Source organism: Chiloscyllium plagiosum, unplaced genomic scaffold (genome assembly GCF_037043375.1).
Source record: "Chiloscyllium plagiosum isolate Xiang-an unplaced genomic scaffold, Cpla_swu_hap1 HiC_scaffold_23, whole genome shotgun sequence".
Classification (NCBI taxonomy): Eukaryota; Metazoa; Chordata; class Chondrichthyes; order Orectolobiformes; family Hemiscylliidae; genus Chiloscyllium; species Chiloscyllium plagiosum.
In genome coordinates, this window is record NW_028270161.1 from 51,306,998 (window position 1) to 51,332,101 (window position 25,104).

Below are 25,104 nucleotides of genomic sequence, written 5' to 3' on the forward strand. Positions count from 1 at the left end.
GGATGCTGCCTGGAATGGAGGGCTTATCTTATAAGGAGAGGTTGACTGAGCTCGGACTTTTTTCATTGGAAAAAAGAAGGAAGAGAGGAGACCTAATTGAGGTGTACAAGATAATGAGAGGCATAGATAGAGTTGATAGCCAGAGACTTTTTCCCAGGGCAGAAATTGTTAACACGAGGGGTCATAGTTTTAAGCTGTTTGGTGGAAAATATAGAGGGGATGTCAGAGGCGGGTTCTTTGCGCAGAGAGTTGTGAGAGCATGGAATGCATTGCCAGCAGCAGTTGTGGAAGTGAGGTCATTGGGGATATTTAAGAGACTGCTGGACATGTATATGGTCACAGAAATTTGAGAGTTTGTACATTAGGTTTACCTCACATGAGGATCAATGGTCGGCACAACATCGTGGGCTGAAGGGCCTGTTCTGTGCTGTACTGTTCTATGTTCTAACTCGTTTCTGACAGTGAACTTAATGGGGATACTTATGTAATTGGCTATGTAACCATCTCTTTTAAATTCAAACCATATGGCCACTGGAGGAGTTGGATTAAGAAAGGAATCCTTCATGCCTCTAACCTTAGTTATAATAGTAACTTTATGTAACAAAGATACTTTGTAATGTCATAGCTAAAATATATGTGGAATGGCAATGCACGATCAGGCTCAACATGAATCAAAATTGTGTTTCTATCTTTGATCCAGTATGTAACAGTTACAGTTGTGTTTTGATATTAAAGCACCTCTAACAACTAATAATTTGAAGAATCAGAATGGAATAGGCAAAATATTTTTCTTCCTATTTTGAACTGTTGCTCTTTTGGTGTTTATTGGTTTCTGCCTGCAGCTATGTAAAAATAAACTTGCTCATATTGACATTCATGTTCAGTGTATTGCATGAGATGGGCAACAAAGATATTTTAAAGCTATTTATTTAACTAAACTTCCATGTTTGCAGGTTTGTCTTTTCCAGTTGGTATAGTTCCTCCTCGAAGCAAATCACCGATGCCTGAATCTTCTACAATTGCTTCTTATGTTACTTTAAGAAAGCATCGGAAAATGGATGGTATTATACCTAACGTGGTATGTATAAGGACTTACTTGCAAAAATATTGTTAATTAAAGTGCATCAGTCCAAACTTCTGTGTAACCTGCAGATTGTTTTATTTAGAGAAGCACTGAAAATTGAATTATTCAAGTTCTTCACAATCTATACTGATAATAATGTGATTTATGTATTTTTATCCATTAGTTATTCACAATTCTGAACAGTTTTCATGCAAACTCCAACATTAACTTGAAAGAGGAAATCCAAATACACAAATCACATTTTGTTATTATCTCTTCTTCATTCTAATATGACTCTTTCATGTTCCAAATCTCCAGGAAATAAACTCCTTTTCTTTCCTTTATTAAAACTTGGAAACTTTATTCCACTTTGTTCACACTGTTACTTATGGAAATTCCTGAGTGATTGACCAATTAGTGCTTATGCATAAACAATATTTCTGCCGGGAATGAAAAACCTAGAATGCATCAGTACTGAAAGGCTGGAATGGCAACAGAGCATGCTAATTTGAGAACAAAATCAAGCAGCCACTTGCTCGACCACAAACAATCAGGCATTGCGTCTTTTTTTGCCCCTAAATAGAACAGCATATTTGTTAAATGTGATTAAATGTCATTCTAGCAGGAAAGACCCAGGAGTGCAGTTGAGCAGCTTTTCCTGGCAGAAGGTCCACGACCTCGAATGAGCGTTGAGGAACAACTTGAAAGGATAAAACGCCATCAGCAAGCTTCTCTAAGAGATAAAAGGAAAGGATTAAATTTGATAAGTCTGCAAGATCAATCACCAGCAAAAGGTCTATCAAGAGAAAAGAACCAGATAAAGCCACTTCATTCTGGAGACAAATATTCAGTAAGTTCAGTAGGTTCAATTGAATAAATGATTTTTGGAATTGAAGGGAGAAGTGGAGAATGAATATTCTGGTGATGTTGCCCTGCCCTGCCCTGAATTGCAGACCTATTTTTTTAAAAACCAATTAGTTTGTATGAAATATTAATTCTTAATTTTAACTTCTGTGTATGAAAGAGGGATCTAGAAGCCCTCACATTTATTGGCTAGTCATTTGAATCGATATATTAGTTCTGGTCAGAATCAAACAATTAGGGCAGAATGTTTCTTTATTTCTCTCACATGTCCATTAGATCTTAAAATATCCACACAGTAAAATGGCTGAGAAAACTCAAATATAATTATTGGACTTAACCAACTAGTAACCATTGTCTTTGGAAATGAATGGCAAAGATATGATGAACATATGGTGAGAGGGGAATGATATAAAAGGGACCTAAGGGGCAATTTTTTCACGCAGAGGGTTGAGAGTGTATGGGCTAAACTGCCAGCGGAAGTGGAGGAGGCCGGTACTATTGCAGCATTTAAAAGGCATCTGGACAGGTCGATGAATAGGAAGGGTTGAGAGGGATATGGGCCAAGTGCTAGCAAATGGGCAAGATTAGGTTAGGATATCTGGTCAGCATGGACGAGTTGGACCAAAAGGTCTGTTTCTGTACTGTACATCTCTGTGACTGTATGTCGCCTTTCAGCGTAGGCACTTCAAGATGACCAGCTTTACGATGATAATTATGGATGAATAAATCCTTTGTGGCAAAGTCTGTCATCTGATTCATGTACCAGTTAATTCACAGTCTACTGTTATTGTTGTCTGACCAATCAGTTTGACTTAATGTTATACTTTGTGGGTGCAGTGGTGGGAGTAAGGAGCTTGCCACTGGCAGCTGGAATTCCTCCAAGTACATGCCAATGTCCTAATGGGTAGACCGACTATGCATGGCCAAGTAACAGGAAGTTTTATCTCTGCTCTGTATAAGAAAATGTTAGAACTTCAGACTATTACCCCATGTATGGGAATTTCTAAATTTTGCTTGTGCCAATCATTGCCGAACTTCTCTTGAAAAAGAAATGGGCAGGCGTATTTGAAGAACGTAAACTCTGCCTGTGAAGTTTCAGTACTTTGTTTGAAAGACTTTTGAAAGTGATGATCGGTTTCCATATGTGCCGGACATTCAGCTGAGTCAAGAAAAAGTGACTTGTATTTATTCTGTCTGAATGATCACTGCAATATTTTAAAACATTGAAATGATTCATATGAGTTTTGGTGTAGTCAGAAAAGGTCAGTGATGTAAACTTGGTTTTGGGTATCCACTTAGATGTGTCATGGATGTGTCATCTACTAATTGCATTAGTCACATCGCCAATGCACTTAGTGATTCATATTGAATCCATAAATTGTTTTTAATTGTGGAGATTATTTCAGGTCTAGTTTCTCACCAGCAAGTCACTACATTTTTCCCATGGACATCTTATTTTTATTAACATTTAATCTTCTGGCATGGTTCGGAACCTCTGGTTGTGCAATTCCACAAATGCATCTCATCACTTAGTCATTTCCAAAGAGACTGAATCGCTTTGCCTAGAGAGGACTATTCACAATGTTTTTTTTAAATGGCAGCTTGACCTGTGCAACAATCAGACACCCTTATAACAGAAATACTTTCTTCATACTTTTTTGAACTTAAAAGGAATCAGTTTTGAAAACTGTGAAACAAAATTGATGATTTATTTTAATTAAGCACTTCACATCAGTTTATAATTTGTTATGCATATGAAATAAGGATTAGTAACTCTGAATTTTGGTAATTAATCTGGAATCAAAGTTAATCTCGGTAATAGTGACTGTGGAATTATCGAATTGTTATGAAATTGATCTGGTTCATTAATACACTTTTTAGGGATGTAAATCTGCCCTCTTTATATGATCTGGCCTACATGTAACTCCAGATGCACAGCATTATGGTTCTCTCCTGACATGCCTCTAAAATGGCCTAACAAGCAACTTGATTGTACAAAAACCATGTAAGAAAAGGCCAAAAGAAATGAAACAGGTCCTTCCTGACCGCACCGTGAGTGTATCTGCACCAGATGGTCTGCAATAGTTGAAGAAATTGGTTCAACAACTTTAAGACAATGAGGTTTGGACAAGGTTGACATGTAGGAATTAAACACAAACTAAGTGCACCCTGTTAGAAGTTGTAGTTACATTGTTACCTAACAATCAACAATTGAAAATTTGTTACTAAAAATGAAGTTGTTTGGTTGTCCCCAAAGAATGTTTCCCCTTATTGCATTTTTTCTTACTTCTAGGAAAAATTACTCGGGGGGTAAAAATGGCAGTGGAATTTTAATCAGTCATAATTGAAAGACTGTACTTCCTGAACAAAAGGAATAATATCATATAAGCAGAAGTACTCAGCAGGTCTGTCAGCATGGGTAAAATGAGAAAAGCGAAGATGTCATTTCACATCTGTGATCTTTCATCAGAAATGGGGAAAAATGAGAAGATTTTGAAGGAAATGAATAGGGTGAGGGTATGGGAGGATGGGGCAAGATGGTAAAAGAGCAAAACGTAAAGTCTGTAATGAAGTGAATGCCAAGAGATTGAAAATAAACACTCATGGTGTATGGCCATAGGAAATGGTAATAGGACAAGTAAAGAATCAAAAGATGTAAGTAGAGGTGGCATGAGTGGCAGGATTCTGGGTAACAGCTATCTCAAAGTAAACATAAGGAACAAGAGAAAAAATCCAAACCTTGCAAAGAGAAAGGAAGCAAAATCAGTCGAGATTAATCTGCAGTTGTTGAATTGATGTTGTGTCCAGAGGACTGTAAAGTGCGCTGTTAAAAGATGAGGTAGTGTTCATTGAGCTAACACATCATTAGAATGCTGCAGGAAATAGGGATGGAAAGGTTGTTCGGAGGTCAGTTTTCCAGCTGCTTAATCAATGACCATCCCTCTATCATGAAGTCTAAAATTGCTGCTGGGTTGTGCCATGTTCAGGTACTGGAGTATTCCATGTTCACTTGTAGCAAGACCTAGACAATCACAGTAAATGCTGGAGATACTCAGTAGGTCTAGCAGCATCAGTAGAGAGAACTAGAGTTAGAATTTCAGGTCTAATACGACTCTTCTTCAGAACTCTTAGCAGACTCAAAATGCTAACAGTATTTCTCTCCACAGATGCTGCCAGACTTGCTGAGTTTCTCCAGCATTCTGTGTTTGTTTCACATTTCCAGCATCTGCAGTATTTTGCTTTCATTAGGGCATAGACAATATTCAGGCTTGGGCTGACACATGGCAAGTAACACTGTAGCACAAAAGTTATTTTGTGCTAGCCATTTCCAACAAGAGAGAATCTAACTATTGCCCCTTGACATTCAGTAACATTACCATTAACAAATCCTTGACTGTCAACATCCTGGGATTCAACACTGATCAGAAACTGATCTGGACTCATCATTTAAGTACTGTGGCTACAAGGGCAGGTCAGTAGCTAGCAATTCTGCAGCAAGTAGCTCAACACCTGAATTCCTAAAGCTTGTTCATCATCTACAAGACAAAGTTGCCACTTGATTGGCACCACTTGCACAAGCATTCACTTTCTCCTCCGTTAGGCTGAGTAGCAACAATGGGCACCATCTACAAGATGCATTGCAGAAATTGTCCAGTGTTACTTACAACACCTTCCAAACCACAACCTCTATCATTTCACAGATGAAAGACAGCAGATACATATGGGAACACCACCAGTCGCAAGTTCCCCTCCAAACTACACACCATCCTGATATAGAAATATATTGCCTTTCCTTTTAGGTCACTGAGTAATGATCCTGGAACTCCCTCCTGAGTGACATTGTGGATCTATTTACACCAAATGAGCTACAGTGGTTCAAGAAGGCAGCTCACCACTACCTTCTCAAGGGCATCTAGGGATGGGCATTAAATGTTGGCACAGCCAGTGACACCACATTTCATCAATGTATGTATATAAAAAAAAGAGAATTAAAATGACAACTGATTGGAAATTCCAGGTTCATGCTTATGGACTGAATGGAGATGTTTCACAAAGTCACCATCAGCTGAGTCTGTATTTGAGGAGACCTCATTGTGAATAATGAACACATCATATTAAATTACAAGAATTACAAGTTAATTGTGTTTTTATATGGAAGCAGTGTTTGGACTTGGATGGTGAGTAATGAGGGAAGAGAACAGATGTTGCATCTCCTGTCCTTGTGTGGAAAATTGCTGCGGAGTGCAGAGTCGAAAAGTGTGGTGCTGGAAAGGCTCAGCAGGTCAGGCAGCAGGAGAGTCAACGTTTTAGGCATAAGCCCTTCATCAAGAGTGTTGGGGTGGTTGCTGAGAGATAAATAGATGTTGGGGAGAACGTAGCTGGGAAGATGCAGGCAGGGGGTGATAGTGATAGGCCAGAGAGGAGGATGGAGAAGATAGGTGGAAAGGAAGATGGACAAGTAGGACAGATCAAAAGGGCAGTGCTGAGTTGGAGGGTTGGATCTGGGATGAGGGTGAAGGGAGGGGTCATGAGGAAACTGGTGAAGTCAACGTTGATGCTGTGTGGTTGGATGGTCCCAAGGAGGAAGATGAGGTGTTTTTCCTCCAGGCATCGGGTGGCTTGGATTTGGTGGTCCAGGACTTGCATATCCTTGGCTGAGGGGGAAATTGAAGTGGTCGGCCACAGGGCAGTGGGGTTGTTGGGTGCGTGTGTCCCAGAGATGTTCCCTGAAACGTTCTGTGAGTTGGCGTCCTGTCTCCCCCATGTAGAGGGGACCACATTGAGGGCAACAGATACAGTAGATGAGGTTTTTGGATGTGCAGGAAAATCTGTGCCGGATTTGGAAGGATCCTTTGCAGCCTTGAACGGAGGTGTGGGTGCAGGTTTAACACCTCTTGTGATGGCAATGGAAGGTGCTGGGACTGGAGGGTGAGTTGGTGAGGGTGTATGGACCAAATGATGGAGTCGTGGGGGAATGATCTCCATGGAATGCAGATAGGAATTGGGAGGGAAATATGTCTCAAGTGGTGGGGTCTGATTGTAGGTGGCAGAAATGGTGGAGGATAATGCACTGTATCTGTAAATTAGTGGAGTGGAAGGGGAGGTCCAGGGAGATTCTGTTCTTGTTGTGGTTGGAGGGGTGGAGTTCAAGGGCAGAGGTACGGGAAGTGGAGGAGATGCACTGGAGGGCAGGAAATTAGGGGGAGGGGAAGATGTATCAAAGTAACAGAAATGACAATGGATAGTCTATATATGGAGGTAGTTGAAGGTTTGAACAAGGAGAACCCCATTCTGTGCCTGGCAGGGAAGAATAGGACCAAGGGTAGAAGTGCATGAAATAGAATGATCATAATGAAAGTCTCTGTTAACCAGAGTGGTCAGGAATTCTCAGTCGAGGAGAATGGAAATTTATATTGAAAGCATCCATACGGAAACAGAGAAACTAGAGAATAGTATAGAGTCCTAACAGGATACATGGTATTATTCAGCTTCATCAGGTTAGGATTGAGAGTGTCAGTTAAGTTTAATTAGCCTGACCATGTACATGTGTCAATTGCAACTCTGGATATTTTTGTCAGATCTGTGTATGAAATCCCTCTATCTTCTTCCCTTTCCTCCTCAACACATCTTGTAAATTCTATCAATTTCAGCAGTAAATGTATTCTGCTGTCAGGCGCTACCCCTCAGGTAGCATTGGGTCCCCAATCAGTTTTTCAATCAACACTAACTTTTCCCGTTGAATTTTGAAGTAATAAACCATTATGGTTCTATGTTTGCAATCAAATTGAATTTAATAGTTAATTACATGCAAGACTCTGTGCTCTATGGTCTGTTGCCTGGGACACACACCGAGATAAACATCGACTGTGCCTGAAGCACCATCAGTTCTGTGAAAGATGCACTTCAGTCTGCCTGAAACGTATTGGTCTTCCAGACCAAGGAGGTGACCTCGACCAAGTGTTGCAGACTGGCACAATCCAAGGTCCAGGATTATGTGCTGAGAGGTGCTATAAAGCATGGGGCAGCCAGGGCAAGACCACCATCTAAAGTCTTTCTGTCAAAGTTAAATGGGGGTGTGTTCAGTTATCATACCCTCTGGGTATCACAAATGTATGTAAATATCATCTTGTACAAGTAAGAAATCCCTTGGGTTTGTTTTCTGGATGGAGTCACACTCCAGTGATTGTTTGTTTGTTTCTTCATATGCTACCGTACAGAACCAACTGCTTTCGTGACTATGTATATAAAGATGTCTTTGAAAAAAAGTACATTTTTGAAATGTAAATAAAAATATTTGGCATTTACTTTGGAAAGAACTTAAATTTCACTAATTTGTATTTCAGAACCTAGATTTTGTATTTAAGAAGATGCAATTTAGAATAGGTACTAAGTTGGACTGAGCTTTTTTTTAAATTGTTCTTGGAATATGAGCAAGGCTTGCAGTTACGACCCTTACATTGCCATGGAAAACTGGCAGCAGAACTCACCATTTCATAAAATTGTGGCTTGCTAAATGAGTCGAAGAGTGTGGTGCTGGAAAAGCACAGCTGGTCAGGCAGCATCCGAGGGGCAGGAGAGTCAACGTTTCGGGCATAGGCCCTTCATCAGTGATGAGGCTCGTTGCTGCAGATGGCTACAGATGGTGGAGAATCGATTGCTTAGTTTTTGGAATAGAATTGATCTGACAAGGACAGGGCTTTCCATAAAGGACTGTGTGATCCAGTTGAGTTTTTAACAACACTTTGACATCTTCATTCTTGCTTTTGTTGTTTTTTTTATTTCTAGATTTTTAAAACGGAATTCAAATTCTGAAGCTATAATGGTAGAATTCTCTGCATTATTTCCAGATCTCTGGATTGTCAGTTCTATAAAATAACCAATCACATCCTCTCAAAGAAGTTTCTTATTTCAGGTTCATAGAAATAAAACTGCTGAAAGTAATATCAAAGAGTTGGAAGCAGCTGTTCGAAACAATAGTTGGGACCAACATCAAGAAACTGCGGCAGAGGAAATTGCTCGCTTAAAAGAAGAACGCATTGAACTAAATCAAAACAAGTTAGAAAGTGGAAATGATGTGAGTAAAGATTGTTTTGTGATAGATATTTGGCCTTGTCATTCTCACTCTCTATTTTGTGCATACGATAACTAAAGTACAAATATTCTGGGGAATTTATGTATAATGTATCTTTGGGCAGGCCATTATTGTGAGGTTATAAAAGCAATGCAAAGCTTAGATCAATTGGCATGTTAACAGGATTATGAGCTAATAGTTATAAAGAGGGACTTAACATGTTTGAGTTTTTTTCTCACTGGAGTTAAACTAATTAAGTGGTGATCGTGTGTAGCATGATGTGACTTTGAAAGGTTATGAAGGGTCAAGTAGTGAAAGACTGTTTACACAGAGCAAAATATTAGGGAGCAATTATAAAATAATTACATTCAACATCTTAAAATGATACTTTCTCAAGTATGATCCCAGGGCTGTGACTCCATTTCAGGCCAGTCTTGGGATAAGCTTAGGCCTGCATGCTACGAGGTGGTCATTTCATTCAGTTTTATCTTTTGCCTGTCTTCTTTTCACATATTTTCTAACTTGTTCAGAAGTGTTATTACATAATTCTGGAGCAAGTGCGACTTGAACTCAGGCCACCTGACTTAGGGGTAGTGACACTACCACTGCACCATAAGAGCCCCTCTAACCTCTTTTTTTTTACTTAGTCTAATCAACGTGTTCAGAGATGTTATTCCACATCTGGGCTTTAACCTGGGCCTCCACTGTGCCACAAGAGCCGTGTTAACCTCTTTTCTGGTGCAGCTAAGATATGGATGCAGTTGTGAGCATTTAAAGGCACCACTTTCCAGTATTTCACATTACCACTGTAATTCAGGGTCTTTGACAAATAGTAAACCTTGAAGACAACTTCATCATCCTTAATGCAAGCACTTTGTTTTTGCAATTCTGTAGTCCTCAGGCCAAGTGATCATGTCTGAAAGGTGCACTGAAGCAGAGTCTGAAATACAAAGCCCTGATGAAGCTGTGGATAAAAAGAAGGATCTTGATGGAATAAAATCCAGAAGCAGGTATATTCTTATTTGTTTTTTGGGAAATGAGGCAAAAAAATGAATTGTGTTTTTATATTTGTTCAGTGTGAGTATTTCTTACTAAATGGCATGAACATATACAATCATCATGGCAGGAGGTGATGGTGTAAAAATTATTATTGCTAGATTAGGAATCCAGAGAGATTTATAGTTTTTAGGGGACCTGGGATTGACTCCGACCATGGCAGATGTTGCCATTTGAGTTCAGTTTTAAAGATCTGGAATTAAAGAAAAGTATTTTAAATAGAAATGTAAAAGGTGTAATGATGAACACCCATCTGATTCACTAATGCCATTTAGGAAATGCAAACTGCCATCATTACCTGGCATAGTTTACATGTGACCTCAGGCCCACAGGCTTAACTGCCATTTTAAATGGCCTAGAAAGCTATTCTATTTTAACTGCTAAAACGTCTCAAAACTGAAATAAAACTGGACTGCCATCTGAATCACCTAAGGTACCAGAAATGACAGTGACAAACTCTGTTCTTTCAACTGACACAGTTCTCCTTACCAACATCTTGGGTGTGAGAATTAGAACAGCAACAGCCTTCAGTAGTCATATTCTAATATTCTCAGAATCATATCCTACACACAATATTCCAGACAATTCCTTCACTGTCCCTGGATCTGTCCTGTCGTACAAACAGACCTAGCAGAGGTATTGGTACAGTGATACAGGGTTGAAAAAGAATATCCCAGGAGTCCTCAACTGTCACACTGGACCCAGTGACATCTCATGACAAGAGGTCAAACATGGGCAGCAAAGCACCTGATTACCGCATACAGTGCCACCCTCCAACTTCCCCAGTACTCCTTAGAAAGTACAAAGGGTGGCAAATATGCATATACAGAGTAGGGGTCTCCAATATCCATCATCAAGAGTGGATTGGCAGCACCACTACCAACTGAGCTGGTTAAGACCTAAAGGATATAGCTGCTAGACTGGATCAGCAGCAGGTGATGAGGTAAAAACTTCATTCTCCTCAATCTGCCTGTCACAGAAGCATCTTAGAAGTGACCACCATACAGTGTTTATGGAGACAAAGTCTTGTTTTCGGCGCTATGGATGTCCTCCATTGTGTTGTGAGGTACTATCATCACGCTAAATGGATAGACTTTCAACAGATCTAACAGCTGTTGCGGTGAGACGACCTACCAGGGATAAGCCATGGGGTACAAGTGTCTGGCACAGAATCTGTCCCTGTTGCTCAGAAGGGAAGAGGGGGGATGAGCAGAGCATTAGTCATTGGGGACTCCATAGTTAGGGGACAGATAGGAGGTTCTGTGGGAGTGAGATAGACTCCTGTTTGGTGTGGTGCTTCTCAGGTGCCAGGGTTCGTAATGTCTTGGATCGTGTTTTCGGAATCCTTGAGGGGGGAGGGGGGGAGCAGCCCCAAGTCGTAGTCCACCAAGGTACCAGCAACATGGATAGGAAAAGGGATGGGGATTTAAGGCAGAAATTCAGGGAGCTAAGGTGGAAGCTTAGAGCTAGAACAAACAGAGTTGTTATCTCTGGTTTGTTGCCCATGCTATGTGCTAGCGAGGGGAGGAATAGGGAGAGAGAAGAATTGAACACATGGCTACAGGGATGGTGCAGGAGGGAGGGTTTCGAACACCTGGATAATTGGGGCTTATTCTGGATTAAGTGCGACTTCAACAAACAGATGGTCTACACCTGAACCAGAGGGGTACCAATATCCTGGTGGTGGTGGTGGGGGGTAGCTTGCTAAAGCAGTTTGGGAGGGTTTAAACTAATTCAGCAATGGGATGGGAACCTAAATCATAGTTCAACTGTCCTGAAGGTTGAGAGTAGTGAGTTCAGAAATGAGGTTTCAAGGTTGCAAGAGTTCACCGGCAAGCCGGAAGATGGTTTGAAGTGTGTCTACTTCAACGCCAGGAGCGTTTGGAATGAGATGGGTGGACTTGCAGCATGGTTTGGTACTGGAATTTTGATGTTGTGGCCATTTCAGAGACATGGATAGAGCGGGGACAGGAATGGTTGTTGCAGGTCCCGGGATTTAGATGTTTCAGTAACAGCAGAGAAGATGGTAAAATAGGAGGAGTTGTGGCATTGTTAGTCAAGGACAGTATTACAGTAACAGAGGACATTTGAGGACTTGTCTACTGAGGTAGTATGGGCTGAGATTAGAAACAGGAAAGGAGAGGTCACCCTGTTGGGAGTTTTCTATTGGCCTCCAAATAGTTCTAGACATGTAGAGGAAAGGATAGCAAAGATGATTCTGGATAGGAGCCAGAGTAGCAGTGTAGTTGTTATGGGAGACTTTAACTTTCCAAATATTGATGGAAATACTATAGTTCGAATACTTTTAGATGGGTCAGTTTTTGTCCAATGTGTTTTCTGACACAGTATGTAGACAGACCAACAAGGGGCAAGGCCACATTGGACTTAGTACTGAGTAATGAACCTGGTCAGGTGTTAGATTTTGAGGTAGGTGAGCACTTTGTTGACAGTGACCACAATTCAGTTATGTTTACTTTAGAGATGGAAAGGGATAGGTATATACTGCAGGGCAAGAGTTATTGCTGGCGGAAAAGCAATTATGATGCGATTAGGCAAGATTTAGGATGCATAGGATGGGGAAGGAAACGACAGGAATGGGCACAATTGAATGTGAAGCTTATTCAAGGGACAGCTACTGTTTGTCCTTGATAAGTGTGTACTTGTCAGGCAGGGAAGAAATGGTCAAGTGAGGGAGCCATGGTTTACTAAATAAATTGAATCTCTTGTCAAGAGGAAGAAGAAGGCTTATGTTAGGACGCTTGAGAGTTACAAGTTAGCCAGGAAAAACCTAAAAAGAGAGCTAACAAGAGCCAGAAGGGGACATTACAAGTCGTTGGATCAGAAATTGGCTAGCTGAAAGAAGACAGAATGTGGTGGTTGGTTGGAAATGTTCATTCTGGAGCTTAGTTACAAAGATCTGTTTTGAGGTCAGTGCTGTTTGTCATTTTTATAAATGACCTGGATGAGGGTGTAGATTGGTAAATTTGCAAATGGCACTAAGGTTGGTGGCATTGTGGATAGTGACAAAGGCATACAACTAAGTCCTGTGTCATAGCTTCACCAGGTTAATAACTCTATTTTAGGTATGCCTGGTGCTGCTCCTGGTTATAGAGGGACATAGATAAGCTGCAGAGCTGAGCTGAGAGGTGGCAAATGGAGTTTAATGTGGAAAAGTGTGAGGTGATTCACTTTAGAAGGAGTAACAGGAATACAGAGTACTGGGCTAATGGTAAGATTCTTGGTAGTGTAGTGAGCAGAGAAATCTCTGTGTCCGTGTACATGGATCCCTGGAAGTTGCCAACCAGGCTGATATGGCTATTAAGAAGGCATACAGTGTGTTAGCTTTTTGGTAGAGGGATTGTATTTCAGAGCCATGAGGTCATGCTGCAGTATTGCGTACAGTTCTGGTCACCACATTATAGGAATGATGTGAAAGCATTGGAAAGGGTTCAAGGGGGTTTACTAGAATGTTGTCTGGTATGGAGGGAAGGTCTTATGTGGAAAGACTGAGGGACTTGAGGCTGTTTTCGTTAGAGAGAAGAAGGTTGAGAGGTGACTTAATTGAGACATATCAGATAATCAGGGGTTTAGATAGGGTGGACAGTGAGAGCCTTTTACCTTGGATGGAGATGGCTAGCATGAGGGGACATGACTTTAAATTGAGGGATGATAGATATAAGACAGATGTCAGAGGTAATTTCTTTACTCAGAGTAGTAGGGGTGTGGAACACAGTACCTGCAACAGTAGTAGACTCGCCGTCATTAAAGGCATTTAAATGGTCATTGGATAAACATATGGATGAAAATGGAATTGTTTAGGATAGATGGGCTTCAGATTAGTTCCACAGGTTGGCATAATATTGAGGCCCAAAGGGCCTGTCCTGCACTGTAATCTTCTGTGTTCTAATTCATAACTGGGCTTATTTGAGGTAATTATCAAATGAACCATACTCAAATACAATCTGCAAAACACATGGCTCAACATATTCCTCACTCTATCAACAAACAAGCCAATGATGATTGCAGGTGGCATGCCAGGAGCAGCACCAGGCATACCTAAAATAGAGTTATTAACCTGGTGAAGCTATGACACAGGACTTAGTTGTATGCCAAAAATGATAAGCAGCAAGTGAAAAATAGAGTAAACATTTCCACAACCAAATGATCAGATCTAAACTCTGCAGTCTGCCACTTCCAATCGTGAATGGTGGTAGATAATTAAACAATTCACTGGAAATGGGAGCACTACAAACAACCCCATTCTCAATTATGGGGGAAACCCTGCACTTTACTATAAAAGGTAAGGCTGAAGTATTTACAACAATCTTCAGCTCAAAGTGCGAAGAGGATGATTATGCTGACCTTCTTTAGAGTTCCCTGCATCATAGTCTTTCAGCCAATTTGATTCATGCCATATGATGTAAAGAAATGGCCGGAGTCACTGGCTGTCTAAGACAGAATGGCAACAGTGCTGGAGATGTGTGCTCCAGAATTTTCTGTGTCCTAGCCAAGTCTTTGTAGTACAGCTGAAACGCTAGCATCGAGTCAAAAATGTGACACTTTGCCCAGGGATGTCCTCAACACAAAAACAAGATAAATACTGCCTGGCCAATTACTGCCCCTTCAAACCACACTCGATCATCAGTAAATTAATGGAAAGTGTCATCAACAGTGCTTTCAAGCAACATTTGTTTCACAATAAACTGCCCATAGATGCTCAGTTTAGATTCCACTAGGGCCACTCAATACCTGACCTTATTGGACTTTGGTTCAGCCTCAGTTCAAATGTTAACAAAAGAGCTGGGTTCTAGAGGTGAAGTGAAAATGACTGCCCTTAACATCCAGATTACATTTGACTAAGTGTGGCATAATGTGAGTATGACAAAATCCTTCGAGTCAGTGGGAATTGTAAAAACTCCACTAATTGGAATTATATCTAGCATAAAGGAAGATGGTTGTAGTTTTTGAAGGTCTGTCATCTCAGTTTCCTCAGTAATGTCCATGGCTCTTTAACTACCTGTTCGGTGACCATCCATACAGCATACAAATAGAATATAGAACAGTACAGTACAGGGCAGGCCCTTCACCCCTCAATGTTGTGCCGACCTTTTATCCTACTCTAAGCTCAACTACATACCCTTCTCTCATCCATGTGCCTATCCAAGAGTCGCTTAAATGTCCATAATATATCTGACTGTACCACTACTGCTGGCAGTGCATTCCACGTGCCCACACGTGTAAAAAACCGACCTCTGACATCTCTTCTAAACCTTCCTCCAATCAATTTAAAATTATGCCCCTTCGTGATAGCCATTTTTGCCTTGGGAAAAAGTCTCTGACTATTCAATCTATCTTAACCTCTCATCATCTTATACACATCTCTCAAGTTACCTCTCACTCTTCTTCGCTCCAATAAGAAAAACCTCTGCTCATTCAACCTTTCTTCATAAGACATGCCCTCCAGTCCAGGCAGCATCCTGGTAAATCTCCTCTGCACCATCTCTAAAGTTTCCACATCCTTCCTATAATGAGGCAACCAGAACTGAACACAATATTCCAAGTGTGGCCTAACCAGGGCTCTGTAGAGCTGCAGCATAACCTCGTGGCTCTTAAACTCAATCCCCTTGCTAATGAAAGCCAACACACCATACACTTTCTTAATAACCCTATCAACTTGGTGCCAACTTTGAGTGATCTATGAATGTGGACCCGAAGATCCCTCTGTTCCTTCACACTGCCAAGAATCCTGCCTTTAACCCAGTATTCTGCATTCAAATTCAACCTTCCAAAATGAATTACTTCACACTTTTCCAGGTTGAACTCCATCTGCCACTTATCAGCCCAGTTCTGCATCCTGTCAGTGTCCCATTACCACCTACAACAGCCCTCCATATTGTCCACCACTCTACCAATCTTTTTGTTATTAGCAAACTGACACCCTTTCACTTCCTCATCCAAGTCATTTATAAAAATCACAAAGAGCAGAGGTCCCTATGGAGTACCACTGGTCACCGAGCTTCAGCTGAATACATCTTCTACCACCCTCTGTCTTCTATGGGCCAGCCAGTTCTGAATCCAGGTAGTCAAATTTTCCTGTATCCCATGTCTCCTTACTTTCTGAATGAGCCTACTATGGTGAACCTTATGAAACGCCTTGCTAAAATCCATGTACACCACATCCACTGCTCTACCTTCATCAATGTTTTTTGCTACATCTTCAAAGAATTCACTGAGGCTTGTGAGGCGTGACCTGCCCCTCTCAAAGCCATGTTGACTACCTTTAATCAAACTATGGTTTTCCAAGTAATCATAAATCCTGTCTCTCAGAATCCTCTCCAATAATTTACCCACCACAGATGTAAGTCTGACTGATCTGTAATTCTCAGGATTATCCCTTTCTTGAACAACATTTGCCACCTTGTGATCATGTGGTACTACTCCAGTGGACAATGAGGACACAAAGATCATTGTCAAAGATACAGGAATCTCTTCCCTCGCTTCCTGTAGTAATGTCTAACCCAGGGGACATATCTATCCTTATGTTTTTCAAAATTTTCAACACATTTTCCTTCTTAACAGCAACCTGTCTGAGCATATCAGCCTGTTTCATACTGTCCTCACAAACAACAAGGTCCCTCTCAGTAGTGAATATTGAAGCGAAGTATTCATTAAGGAAAAGGATGTTTGCTGATAATTGCATATTGTTCAGCATCATGACAACACAGATACTGAAGCACTCCATGTCCAAATGCAACAAGATATGGTCAGTATCCCGGTTTGGGCTGACAAGTGGCAAGTAACATTCACGCAATATGTTTCAAGCAATGACCATCTCCAACAAGAGAGAAACTAACCATCACCTCTTCACATTCAGTGGCACTACCGTCACTGAATCCCCTGCTATGAACATCATGTGCTTGCCGTTGACCAGAAATTGAACTCATCTAGCTCGATAACTACTGTGGCTACAAGAGCAGGTCAGAGACTAGGAATCTTGCAGTGAATAGATGCACCACCTGACTTCCCATAGCCTGTCCATCATCTATAAGGCACAAGTCGAAAGTTTCGTGGAATACTTTCCATTTGCTTAGATGAGTGCAGATCCAATTCAACATTCAAAAAGCGTGACATCAATCACAACAGAGCTGTCTCCATGATCGGCACAACATTCACAAATATTCACTCTGTCCATCACTGATGCTCAGAAGCAGCATTGTATCATATACAAGGATGCACCTGCAAGAGCGTCCTTAACTTCCAAATCCATGGTCACTACCATTTAGAAAGACAAACACAGCAGATTCAATAGTTAATCTCTACTTGGAAGTACCCCTCCAAGCCACTTAATATCCTGACTTGGAAATGTATCACTGTTCCATAAGTATCACTGAGTCAAAATAATGGAACTCCTTGGCAAAAGTGAGGACTGCAGATGCTGGAAACCAGAGTTCAGATCAGAGTAGTGGAAAAGCACAGCAGGTCAGACAGCATCCTTCCCTAATGACATTGTGCGTTGTGAAAGTGCAAGGAAAAGGAGCTGAGTAAATAATTTGTTTCAAAAGATCAGCATAAAAAATTATGGGCTGATATATATAGTTCTTTCAACGTAATTGTGTGCCAGATTCAATTGTAATGCATTCAGTGAATCTTTCCACACTAAAATAAATGCTATCAAGAAGAGTCACCTGTAAAGAACATAAGACACCAAAAATATAGTTTTTGGCCACTTACGCCTGATATGTTGTTCATGTATAAATTATTCCATTAAAAATTGCCTGTGCTATGCTGGGGATAGAAAGAGCTTTTGAGTTTTTCACGCAGAGTGCTGCCTAATTTAAATTGAATGGAATGTACAGTAGTGAGCAGTGGGAATAAAATGTCTTACCAGTTAACTAACACTTTTATACAGATATGTGCTGAACTTGATATCCTAGTGTTCCTCTTCTGTAAATGGTTTTTGACAATGTATTTCATTCTTACTATTGAGTATGATGGATGTTTTCATTGTTGAAAACCCTTTATAAATATCCTTGACTTTGAATTTACTGCTTTAATTATAAAATAAAATGAGTTTCTATTTAGTTCAGAAGCTTATCATAAATTCGCAAAACTGTTACAATGTTGTGGTTAATAACTGACAAGTTGCTTTGTCAGTCATTCATACTTTGAGTACTTAAATGCAAATCCTCAAGTCGGCAAAAATCTTCTTTATTAATTTCTTTGAACTGCAATGATGTTTTCTCCTAACTAGTTTTTGTTGCTTTTAGTGTGTTAACTGTGGCCCCCACCGTTAACCGCAAAACCGATATCAGGGCTGATGAGGAAAATGCTCAGGAAGGAGTGAAGATGATTAATATCTCCAGTGAACTAGCTGCAGATGCACCAAGAAGCAGCAAACTTGTAGCAGGCAGGTTCAACTTACATTTTGAGCCAATGAAGATATAATGTTACATCAATGTATGGTGAAACAAAAATACTAAGTTTAAATCTTTTCAAAGTTGACAGCACTGTTCCAAAGAATTTTCTGGTTTCATTGCATTCAGCAATGATGATAAACAGAAAGTACCAAATGAAGACTTTTACTGAACAACAGCTATGTTTTAATTTTACCCCTCTTTAGATTATTTTATGGTGTTCAGTGCTTGTGAGTTTATATTGCAATGAAGTTCATACGTGACACTTTTACTGCACTAGAATAGCAGTTCTCTGTATCTGGTTGCTTTGTGGTTTTAGCATATATGGCATTCGGAATGACCTAAATATATGTAGGTCTGTGGTGCTATTGTGAGAATAATGCCACCAGTAAAAGCAATGAATTATACATCAGTTCATTTCTCTGTTTTATATATTTTGTTCAACAGTTACTGACGTCATGTTGAAATGTATTCTCACTCCACTCAATATAATTCACCATACTCTAGATTCTGTGATTATCCTTTCATTCTGTTAAGCACCCCTTTCACTTTCATACTGAAGTTTTTTTTATTTTGGACCCAGTTATTTATCATTTTCTGTTTTAGTTTCCTACTTGTTGCATATTGTTTTTTTCTTTATCTTTTCCTCACTTGTGTTTTCTTTGGACTTCGTTATCTTCTCAAATGTATTGAATACTCTGGTGTCATTTTTCCATCTATGCTCAATATACAAATATGGTATGCCAGCCAGATCACACAGTATGGCCACATATAACATCGACTCACTTTCCTCCCACTATCCAAGTGAAAAGAGAAAAACCATGAGGCTAATTAAGGGAAAAATTTAAGAAATTTCTCTCAAATTCCAAAGGAAATTAATCAAGTTTGAAAGTACTACAGCAACTCCAAGCAATAATCCTAATCAGTTTCATTTACATTTTTAGCTGAGATGTCTTCTACTTTCAGAAAATAGTTCAGCAAATTGTTTCAACGATTATATTGAATACCAACTTAGTGCAAATTTTGTGTAGATGACTGACTCTCCATTAAAATTATGATTTCTTGTAACTAAGCAAATACATTTTTAAAAATTTTTTAAATCTCTATTAAAATCCACTTTGGCTTCTTTTCTTATTGGGTGTAATCCAAGGGCATTGAGTCTGTTTTCATAGCTATAGGTTCTCATCCCTGGTATCATTCAGATGAATCTGCACTGGTTATACTTGTTGCCACTTTAATGTCCTCTGCAATAATTGGTCAGCCAAAGCTGCACACAGTACATTCTGACCATGATCTAACTACTGTCTTATACTACCTTATCATCAGATTTTTGGTCTTGTATTCTCTGCCCAATTTATGAAAGTCAGAATGCTATTCATCTATTCAATTTTACCTTAAGTAGCATTTTGAAGCGGTATTTGCACTTTGTCTCTCAGTCTTCCACACTCCTTAAACATCTTTAAGTTAGGCTAATATTCCAATCAGTTGTTTACCTTTTTAAAACATCATTTCAACCTGTTTGAACAAAATTCCACCAGTAAAATTTTGTGAAGCACATTTGTTCACCCAGGCAGTCTTTCCCAGCATTTAGACATCTTTGTCCACAAGTCAAATCACCATTAATCAACATTGCTTCCACGTAAAGTGGACCACAGAAAATCCAATTTGGCTATCAGACCTCCGTACAATCCAAACACTTCTATATATTGTGGAAACATTTATATATTGTGGAAGTCTTGAAAGCCAAACTGTTGATTTAGATTATCATCCAGTTATTATGATGATGATTACACAAAAATTGTGTCCTGCTATTGGATACTTCCCATTTTCAATGCAGCTCTGTTGATTGGAGCTGATATTTAGTCCAAATATGCATATGACAATGCATTTTAACTATTTTCTGCCTCACTTCATAGAGATGTTTAATAAAGTGAAACCACTTGAATAGCAGTTGAAAGTATTGTTTCATTTCTTGCTTTGAAAAAAATGCCCTTGCTCTTTCAGAAGATTGTTCATACTGTTATGCTCCTCTTTGATGTTCAATCTAATCCCTGGGTTTTAGAAATGTTGTTGCTGAACCTAATGCAATTGCAATGTTCTACATCCCACCTGGTGCTTTGAGTGACAGCTCTCATAATGCCACATAGTAATGTGGTGGGAGAAGGCACTTGTGTGAACAGAAGGGAAAGACACAATGGGCTTTTTGAAAGCAACCATTGAGAATCAAACATAAATGTGGCAGCTATTATCCTGGTTGTTAGTCTGCTACTTAGGTACGTGTATGGCCTTTGAACATCTGGTTTTAAATAAATAAAGTGAAAGCTTTATCGAGTTCATTGGGCAGAAAACTTGAGGGCATTAATTGTGTAGGGCCTTGCTGTGCACAAATTGGCTGTTTCATTTCTCTGTAATATAACAGCAACTGCACTTCAAAAGTATCTGATTAGCTTTGAAGCTTTTGGGACATCCTGAAGTGATATACATTTTAGCTCTTTTTAAGTTTAGTTTGCTGATTGAATTCAGAGATCTTCTGACTGGCTACTAAATCACCATAGTTTTTTTCAAAGCTTTTCCCTCATTATGGTTTTCTGTATTGCCATTTTCTAACTGAGAATACAAGGAATTAGCTGACGAGGACTCAACATATAATTGGCATGCATGAATCAATCTGGCTGACTCACTTCAGTTTTGCCTGAATACTTCTGCAGAATTACTTTTTAACTGGTATTGCCTTTACAGGGATAGGGCAGTTGTATGGGTTAGACTTATTTATTACTGTGTGATAGTCGCTGCTACGGCTTTGCTTTTGAGTATTTTCTAATCAGCTTCCCAATCTCAGATCAAATCCTTAAATATTTCACCTTTCCCCATCTTGTCTCTCACTTCCTGGGTCTCTGGTTCATTTTTTAAGCTATTTACTGTTGACAATTGCCAATCAGCATGTTATGTTTCTGACCATCTGACAAGGGAAGCAAGCTGTTGCAATTTGGAGAGCTATTTCTGTCCCCGAAACTGAGTAAGAAGTTTTTTTATATAAGTGGTACCGGTTACAATAATGGAACATTACCATTCATACTACAACTCTAGGGATTACCTTTTCTGCCATTAGAATTCTCTTCTTGTATAAGGAAACATTGGTGAGATGACAAAGGCAACTAGAAAATGGATATGATATGGATATTTTGTCAATATAAAGAGAGGGGAAGGGAGCAGGGTTGGTGGCACCGAATCAGATGTGAGTGAGGAGCTGAAGGGATTTCCTGATCTGATGTTCTGCCCTTCCATCCCCTCCCACCATCCTATTCTTTTTCAGTAGGTATGATTGTGTTACAGTTTATCCAACAATGTTCCATTATAGCACCATTTGCACTGTTTTGCTAAGGTTGACATTTCAATGGTTATAAATGCTCCCCAATGTCTGGAGATGTTCTGAAATTTGCAGCAATCTACCAGTGACCAAAGAAAGTATTTGGGAGATTTTGAGACAGACTAGACAGTGCAGTGACACCCAATCAAATTCAAACTTCACCCTAAGAATAATGCCAGTAGGACTTTAATTGCCTGGGATTTTGGTGGGCTGCAGTGGAATTAGTCGAAAGTGAGGACTGAAGATTAGAATCGAGTGCATTGCTGGAAAAGCACAGTTGGTCAGGCAGCATCCAAGGAGCAGGAGAGTCGACATTTTGGGCAAAAACCCTTCAGGATTCCTTATGAAGGGCTTTTGCCCGAAACATCGACCCTCCTGTTCCTTGGATGCTGCCTGACCGGCTGTGCTTTTCCAGCACCACACTCTTGACTGCAATGGAATTAATAGTTTAACTGACTATCATTTGGGAAGAGAGGCACAATTGGAGCAAGAATCTTTAACTTTGTATCAGGTTAAGGTGGAGTACTGGTCGAGGATCCTCCTGTTGGTTTGGTACAGCTTCCATGCCCCATTCTGTGACTGGTTCAAGTGTTCCAATGTACCTGTGCAAGCAAGTGGAGCTGGAGTAGTATGTTCTGTATTATTTAGTATTCTGCAATATTGGAAAATCAGGAAAACCGATATTCTATTGCCATGGTCCTGTGAACCAGCTTTTCGCCACTATCCTTAGAGTACTCTGGGCCCGATCTGCAGCAGACTAGGTCTAAGTGTGAGAGAGAATATTTTAAGAGCATTGTATCACTTAAATTTGAAACCAAGCAGAGGTCTTTCCAGTTGAATAAAAAAGTTTTTTTTATATAAACGCCTTCTAAGATTCTTAACTGGGTGTGGAGGGTGCTGGGTAGGGCAGGGACTTTTGTTTGAATTAATAAGGAACTAAGTCTTTGCTTACCCTCAACTCACTCCTGTTTCAATGCCAGCTTTCAGTTGACAACCTATCCATTGATGTCTCCCAGAGCTGCCAACTCTAGATATTTCTCTTTGTTAATATACTGACATTAGAAACCTTACTTTACATTTGATGGATATTTTATAGAAATAGTTTAGATTAGATGCCGAATAAATTTGAAACCTTGGTGTGCAAAAGACTCATTCAAAAGAAGTATTACGTTTTAAAAATTAAGCTTTCTGTAGCTGGCTACAATATTTTTCCTACTTCTTTTATTGTTAATAATCTCTCAAATTTGTTTCCTCATTAAATTAATGTTACAATATCTCATCTGATTGTTAACTGTTTTCAATTTCCTAATATCCTAATGCAATTTCTTTGCCCTCTTGGAGAGCAAAGAAAAGCCTTTGTGAAAGAGCTGATATTGAGATTCAAAACAAATATGACCGCACTCGAGTTAAATTACAGCACTGACCCATGTTTGTACTAGTACTACATTTTCAAATGTCTGTCTTCTAGCTTTCCATTGTGCTCATGGTTGTCCACGTTCTTTGAGTTCTTGGTTGTTCCTTGACTTGTACCACTTGAGTTACAAGTGATTTGCTAACGGAAACTAGAGTGTTTTCTTTTGTCCATATACAGTAAAATTGCATGTTAAAATATTTTGGATCTTAATTTGTTCAGTTATAGCCTTATAGTTTATTGAAGGTCTGTATTTCAAGCCTTGTGTCTGAATGCGACTTTTATTTAAAAATTATATCAACTACTTATTTATTTGACATTCAAGTTGTGTTGTCTAAAAGATGTAGCATTAGTTGGGAAAAGTGCTTCTTGTCCTTTTGATTGTGATCTTGGTGGTTGTCAGTTTTTTTTTTAATTGTACTTATTTGTTTCCCTACATTCACCATTCTTTGCAGAACAAAGTCTGTCTTCTCCACATCAATCCCCAACATCCCCATCGCACCCACAGCTCACAGAAGGATCTCACTTTATGTGTGTCTGATATAAAAAAGTAAGCTTAATTTATTACAATCATTTTTATCAACTTACTATTTCTTTTCAGCCAACATTTTCTTTTAACTGATAATTTGTTGCCTTAATGTTGTCCTGCTAAATTTTCAGTGGAAGTTCTCATTGAGCATTTTGTTCTTTTGTCCCTTCTGTCAAGATCCATGTCTGGAAGATTGACAAGTTCAGTAGCATGAATCGCATCTAATTATTTGTCCAACTGTAAAGGAATGAATCTTGCATTCTTTCTAATCCATAACAATCTATTTGTCTATCAGCCTAAGAAAAATGTCTTTTGACAGTAGCTCAGGAAAAGTTGATTTATATTTTTTATTACTCTTTATTTTTTCAAGGTTCTCCACAGTGTGAGTTTGTCTGGCACAGTGCACAGAGCAAAATAAAGTTGAAATTTCCTTTGAGGTGAAAGCAAAATACTCCCAGGCTGGTAATCTGAAACAAACAACAAAGAGCTTGTGAAGAAGTGTTATTGGACCCGAAATGTTAACACTTTCTCTACACAGATGTTGCCAGACCTCCTGAGTTTCTCCAGCAATTTCTATTAATGTTCCCAGGGCATGAGTTCATGTCCCACCATGATAGATGATGAAATTTGAACTCGTTGTTAAAAATCTGGAAGTTAAAAAGACATGTAACTCATGTCGATTGCTGTAAACTCCTATTATTGTCTTTTAGGAAGATAAATCTGCTTTCCTAACCTGCTCTGGACTACATTTGACTCCATATCCACAGTGATGTGGTTTTACCTTCTTCTGAAATGGCCTCAGAAAACATTCAGTTCGATGGAAATTAGGGATGGGCTACCCGAGCCAGTGATGCCCCTAGTCTGTCAATGAGTAGAGTGGAAGGGAGATGTACATTCAATGGCAAAATGAATGTCAGATTTAGAACAGGATGGTAATGTAATGAAGAAAGAAACAAACAATGATTCTGTAGCAGCAGCAACTGCCAACAGCAGAATCATTACTGGCATCAGATGTTTGTAAAAATGGAATCAGTAATTGTGATCCAAAATTGTTGAATTCAATTCTGAATCCAACGTCAGTGAAGATTTTGAAATTGAAAATTAAACCATTGTTCCTCAAACTTAAACTAATGAAGTTCAATGTAAGTTGACTTAGACTATTGTCAAAGTCGTCTAAGAACATCAAGGAATTAAAATGGCAAGTAAACTTGGATGGCAATATTCAGCAAAACAATCACCCAATCTGTTATTAAAGACGACCTCATCAGAAGAAGCAAATACTCAAAATGACAGCCATATGAATAAATTGCTGTTGGAATAGAGGCAGT

General features: G+C 39.5%; 1 protein-coding gene across 16 annotated transcripts in view; it reads left to right on the plus strand.

Moving 5' to 3' along the window:
* Nucleotides 1-25,104, plus strand: part of plekha5 (pleckstrin homology domain containing A5) — a 360,346-nt gene that overhangs the window by 331,098 nt on the left and 4,144 nt on the right. For 9 of the 16 annotated variants that reach the window (XM_087999669.1, XM_043713465.2, XM_043713470.2 and 6 more), the window contains 6 exons: nucleotides 954-1,078; nucleotides 1,686-1,913; nucleotides 8,841-9,002; nucleotides 9,894-10,009; nucleotides 18,323-18,462; nucleotides 23,703-23,797. In XM_087999669.1, coding sequence (XP_087855795.1) covers nucleotides 954-1,078; nucleotides 1,686-1,913; nucleotides 8,841-9,002; nucleotides 9,894-10,009; nucleotides 18,323-18,462; nucleotides 23,703-23,788 — 857 coding nt within the window. In that variant the 3' untranslated portion in view covers nucleotides 23,789-23,797. The remainder of the gene's footprint in view (nucleotides 1-953; nucleotides 1,079-1,685; nucleotides 1,914-8,840; nucleotides 9,003-9,893; nucleotides 10,010-18,322; nucleotides 18,463-23,702; nucleotides 23,798-25,104) is intronic. The other 7 variants (XM_043713466.2, XM_043713473.2, XM_043713475.2 and 4 more) reach the window with 3 other exon arrangements.